Raw genomic sequence first — 6,010 nt, 5'->3', positions numbered from 1 at the left:
ATCATTGAACACACAAGTTTGCAGTCTCACTGAATGCCACTTTGTAGGCTTCTATTTTGTAACTTGAACAACTATTTCTAAGATGACGATATGTAATCTATTAGTGAGTGATTTCTTATGGTTTATTTTTTTTGAAATTTTGTATTACTGATACCCTTTTACTGTTTGGGTTTATTTCTCTTTGAGTAAATTTTTTTAAAAAAACTGATAATATTGAAATATTTTGAAAAACATGGATGCAACTAGAAACCATACTGATAAGCGAAATAAATCAAACTCACACTTATAAATACCTTATACTCTCCCGAGTTTAAGAAAATGTAACAGTACATAAGAGCATAGAGTAATCTTGATTCCCATTACACTGTTCTGAAACCTTATCATGTCTCCATTGATTCATTGGAGTGGTTTTATCCTAGGTTGTTTGATTTTATTATCTGTGATAGTAGAAAGAGCTCTTTCATAGAAAAGAAGACATTAGAATTGTCAGAGTGGACTTAGAATCATCTTAGTCTGAAGTCCTACCAAGTTTTCGTTTTTCGTTTGCCTTTGGTACTGTCCTGTTATATGTTATTGGATATTATGTGTGATAGTACAAACAATTTTCCTATGGAAAATGAGATAATATTGTATCCATTGTTGGTTTTCTAAAATTGGGTTCTGAAAGCCCTGTAATGCTTTCATTCTTTTGAATTGTTTTATATTGTTTTGTTATGCTTGATTCTATCGTATATGAAGCTATGCTCAACTATTTCAAAGAAAGAGACATTATGGTAGTTACTGTTAATCAGGGGTTGTCTTATTGTGAAATGCTGTGTTACTTGCATTGTTCTTATCTGATCCGCTTTGCTATGTCCTCATTAGACAGAGAGAGAAGAGAGAGAGAGAGAGAGAGACAGAGAGAGAGAGAGAGAGACAGAGACAGAGACAGAGAGAGAGAGAGAGAGAGAGACAGAGAGAGACAAACTCAGACACAGAGAGAGAGACAGAGACAGAGAGAGAATAGACTTGGTTAAATCTGTTAAAAAATGCAATGTGGATGTGTGGCCCATGCTTGCAATCCTAGAACTCGCAGAGGTTGAGGCCACAGGACCCCAAGTTTGAGACCAGGTCGGGCATTTAGCAATTGAAGGAGACCCTAACTAAAAGTAAAAATAAAAATGGGCAGATGCTGTACATCTCAGTGTGATGTCCCTGGCTTTCACTCCCAGAGCCAGAAAATGAAACAGAGAAAAACAGCCTGAAGTTGCCTCAACCTGGCCTCCCAAATGGCCACAATCCAAGCTCCTTAACTTACACTACTGGGTCCTCTGTGCAGATCTTCCAGGACAACTGTATGTAGTTTCTTTGCCAGCCAGGTTGGTTGTGGAGGGCTTTCCAGGTCCCAGGGGAGGGGGAGCAGGTCTCAGCAGCGCAAGTGCCCCTCTAGCCCACCCTGTAGGGTTTCATGCCCTCCCCTTCCCGGTCACAGATCCACAGATTTTCTCAGCATCATGTTGATTGACTCATTTGTCCCCAGTGAAAGTTTGGTACATTTTGTCTCTTTTCTGTGTACCTGATTTTCCTAAGGATTCCTCTACTATATCAGGTCAGGAATTTTTTGCTTTGGATTGGTTTTTGTATCTTTCGTCCTTCGTTTCTTTCTTTCTATCTTTCTTTCTTTGTCTCTTTCTTTCTTTCTTTCTTTCTATCTGTGTGTCTGTGTGTCTTTCTTTCTTTCTTTCTTTCTTTCTCTCTTTGTTTCGTACACCTGTTTTTTTGTATTGTTTGAAACAGATAATAGTTTTGTAGCTCAGGCTTGCCTCGAACTGTAGGCTATCCTCTTGCCTCAGCCTCTCATATGCTGAGATTATAGGTGTGCATGGCACCACCCTGCTAGGAATCCGTTTCCAATCACCCTTCACTTTCATCACCTGGCCCAACAGCAGACCCAGCCTAGGTCAGTGGTGGTGACCTTGGGGCACTCAGGACACAGGAGCCCTGCAAAGCTCTCTGTCCCTGGCTAGCCAAGTCACAGTAGCATTGCCCCAGCAGCAGAGCATTCCAGGGTCATGCTAGTGTTAGTGGTTCGACATAAATAAGTGGGGTTGAAACTGCAGTTGGAGACTTCAATCTTAAAAGTTCACCATCAGTGGCCTCGGTTTGGAGACATCCAGAGTGACCAACAGACAGAGACACACACACAGACAAACAAACACACACACACACACACAGACACACACACACAAACACACACACACACACACACACACACACACACACACACACACACACTCACTTGGATTATGGATAAATTGGGCCTGGAATGTGTAGGGTGGATTAAGGAGGGGGTGTGGCTACCTCAACACACTATTTAAGCCAGGCAGCCCAAGGCTTCAGGCAGGTAAACTGAGGAGCCATAGGTGGTACAGTTGGTCATGCGCTAGCACTGTCTTGCAGCTGCCATGTCCAGGAAACCAGGTAAGTCGAGGCATTCTGGGAAGGTGGAGCTGAGGGGCTGAGAGTGGGGGAACCCTGGGAGAGATGCAAGGACTTTGTGGTGGTTCCTGGGCTCCATGAATTTTTTCTCCAGGGGCTGAGTAGAATAATCTTTGTCGCCCTCTACACATTGGAAGTTGATATGTTAGGTTTGTTGCAGATACCTGCTTGCAGGTTTGTTTATTTCCGTATAATTCTATAGTCTATGTATTTTAAAGTTTGAAGTTGTCAAACTAATCAACGTTATTGAGCATTGTATTTATAAGACTTGTTAAAACGTATATTTTTGCTTTGGAGAATCTTTGTTTCTTTGGAGTCAGGATCTCACTCTCTAGATAGGCTTGCCCTTAACTTGGTTCCATAGCCCAGCAGACCTGGAACTCGCACGGATCCTTCTGCCTCAGGCTCTTAAGTGTTCGAATTAGAAGAATGGGCTACCACATACACCAATAATTTTTATTTTTGAGGGGTTTTCTTGTTGGTTTGGTTTGCTTTTGGATTTTTCTCGTGTGATTAGGGATAGAGTTCTTTTGTCGCTGTTTCTGTTTTTTTTTTTTTTTTTTTTTTTTTTGTAGCAGGGATGGAAGTTCAATTCTTGTGTTTCCCAAAGGAGCCCTTGGGCCGCCCAGCTAAATCACTGGCCCCTTGGAGGGAGGGTCTTACTGCTTAGTCCAAGTTGGCCTTGAATTCACTGTTTTGGCCCAGGCAGGCTGGGATTACAGGTGTGCACCACTATGCGCAGATTTGCAGTACTTTGGTTGATATCATTTCCAAATCTTCTATTTTGTACTCATTTCCAAGGATACATGCCCCATCTGATTTTCTGTATTTTCAAGGCATTCTAGATATATGTGTGCAATATATTCTAGTAATATGACACTGACAATTTAATGTTGGAGTGTTTGTTTTTGCTTTTTCTTTTGTGGTGTGGTAGCGTGATCAAACTGAGGACCTCATACTTGCCAGACAGACGCTTATGTGACTGAGCTAAACCCCTGGCCATTTATTTAATAAACTTAGAGTTTATCCTGCTGCCACCCTCCTTTTCCTGCTCAGTTTTACTTTTTCTGTCTCGAGCTCTAGTTTGCTCTATCTATCTCTGTCTCTGTCACTCCTTGAATACCATGCTTCAAAATTTTCAACAATGCCCTCTTTCGTCAGACAGGAACGGAAAAATGTTTTTGTAAAACTCTGTGGTCCTGGGGATTCAGCTCAGTGGCCCAGTGCTTGCCTGGCCAGAGCGAGGTTGTGATTTCGATGCCAATTGTTAAAAAGATTGTAAAAAATCTATGTATTGGATCATTTGTGTTCACTGACGGAGAATTAGGCAGCATGTTGGCAGTTTGGGTGCAGTGTGTGTGTGGATGCATGAAGGCGTGGGTTTGAGTTTGTGTGTGCCCGCTTAGCAATGTGGGAAAACAAAGTCTCTTATAAATAGAAGAGACCATGGAATATGGATTGCCATAACATTAAGTACTACTGGGTAAGAAGGTATTAGATGTGTGAAACCATAGTATAATCTCCTATTCTGCACAAATACTGTACACTAAACTTACTTCTTTGGAAATTCACAACTTTGCAATGTCTACGATTTATGTGGCACCATTTTACCCTAGAGAAACAGAAGCAAACGATGAGGGGAGCAGGTCTCTAAATGACAGAGCCAGTAGAGGAGAGAATCAGCATGCATTCTGCTTCTTAGCTGCTAGCCACACAGATCCCACGAAGAAATGACCAAATCAGTAGCCAGCTCTTTAGGGTCTGAAAGCACCTCTGAGTCTGAATGCTGAGTGTACCAGGGTCTCAAGTACTGCTTGAGCATTGTGAAACCCTGAGTCTACTGTTACTCTTACCCCAATGCTGTATTCTCTCCCATTAAGAAACAGGGTACCTGGAGCTAGAGAGGAATGTGGTTCCATGGGTGAACTCTTTGGGCCAAGCATGAAATGCACATTTGGGTATGATTATAACACATGCTTTTGCCCTTTCCGTGTGGATAGTGCTTTCATGCAAGTATTTGTCTCTTCCCTCCGCAGACAAGATAGAATACAGGCGCAAGCCACGAACTGACTTTACCCCATCCCAACGCTCAGTACTGCTGAGTGCCTTTGAGAAGAACAATCATCCAGGGCACGATGTTACAAAAGAATTAGCTACAAAAATCAATGTTGATGAAACGGTGATAAAAGTAAGTACCTGAGTGTGTGTCTCTAGGTGGTACACCTGACCCAGAAAGCCACACGCTTTCAACCACCAGCATACAAGTCCCATACTTTGCCAGGTGCAGTGCGTTTGGACAGCGGTGAAATATGGCATAGTTTCACTTCACCCATGTTCACTTTTGGAGGCAGACTGAGGCTGACCCAAAAGACTTGTCTTCCTCAAGTAATAAGTGCAAGGGCCAGATTTTAACTGATCCACAGCACACTGCCTGGGACCCTTTGAATCTGGATCTGAGATCTTGCCCTTTGGGTTGTTTTCCGATTAGCAGCACACTCTTGTAATGGGCAACCTAGTGCTCAAGAATTGAGGCACTTCCTGGAGCTGGGAGTTAGTCCCTCCCAAGCCCACGTTCTGAGTACAAATTACTTCTCATCAGGCTTCACATCTTAAAGTGGACTTCCTCTCCATACCATTCCTTAGAAGAGAAACACCAAACCCAGTGAGTCTTTATACAAACACAGCGGGTAGATATCTAGATACTGCTCAGTCAGAACATTCAAATTCATTCTGATGTCTTCCTAGCCTTTCTCAAGGTAGTGAGGGCAAAATCCCTTCATGGAGCTGAAGCAACCCAAGCTCCATTCCCATTCCTTGCTCTCAGTCATTGCAATGTATTCTTGCAAAATTTGGAGCAACCACTAATGCAGAACTACACGCAGCACCCTTTGTTTAACCCTCCGGCATTGAGAGTTTGCCCCTTCCTACTCTACGCATTGCCAGTAAAACCCAATACCCCCCCCCCCTTTACCCTCCCGGAACCAGAACAGCACAGGATACAAAGTACTTCCCCTGTTCAGATCAGTCCACAGCAATTGGAGATCACCTTTCTGACCCAAAAACCTCACATCCTAGGGAACAGGAAAATAAAGCTTTGGGTTCATACCCATTTATTGAACTGCTTCTCTCTTCCCTGTAGATCTGGTTTAAGAACCAGCGTAGCAAACGGAAGAAAGATCAGCTAAAACTGAAGCTAGCTTCTTTGCCCGGAACATCCACGCAGACCTCTTCAGAAAAGAAGGAGCACGTCCTACAAAGTCCTGTTGCAAGTTGTTCACCGATATCTTCCATTTCAGATGACCATGTCTGTGACCGAGCAGAGCGTTTTGAGAAAGATATCAGTAGAAGACACGGAGCCTCTGTGTTTGGTTCGTCATTCCAAAGTCAACCTGATGGAACTCAGGGACACGTCGTCTACGTCGAAGATTTTGACATTGATGACACAGATAAACTTATAGAAATGTATTATCTGCCTGGGGAAGATGATCCCAGCAGTCTAGATATATACCTCCCCCCAGGCTGCCTGCAGTGA

At 43.0% G+C, this 6,010-nt stretch overlaps 1 protein-coding gene across 1 annotated transcript; it reads left to right on the top strand.

Moving 5' to 3' along the window:
* The first annotated feature begins 2,444 nt into the window (after positions 1 to 2,444).
* On the top strand, positions 2,445 to 6,010 carry LOC134476806 (paired-like homeodomain transcription factor LEUTX). The gene is made up of 3 exons (XM_063252463.1): positions 2,445 to 2,460; positions 4,515 to 4,666; positions 5,618 to 6,010. The coding sequence occupies exons 1-3, from the start codon at positions 2,445 to 2,447 to the stop codon at positions 6,008 to 6,010; spliced, it is 561 nt and encodes a 186-aa protein (XP_063108533.1).

This window comes from Cavia porcellus, unplaced genomic scaffold (assembly GCF_034190915.1).
Source record: "Cavia porcellus strain 051 isolate PalLab524CR breed Dunkin Hartley unplaced genomic scaffold, mCavPor4.1 scaffold_7, whole genome shotgun sequence".
NCBI lineage: Eukaryota > Metazoa > Chordata > Mammalia > Rodentia > Caviidae > Cavia > Cavia porcellus.
This window is presented reverse-complemented; position numbering and strand designations above follow the sequence as displayed.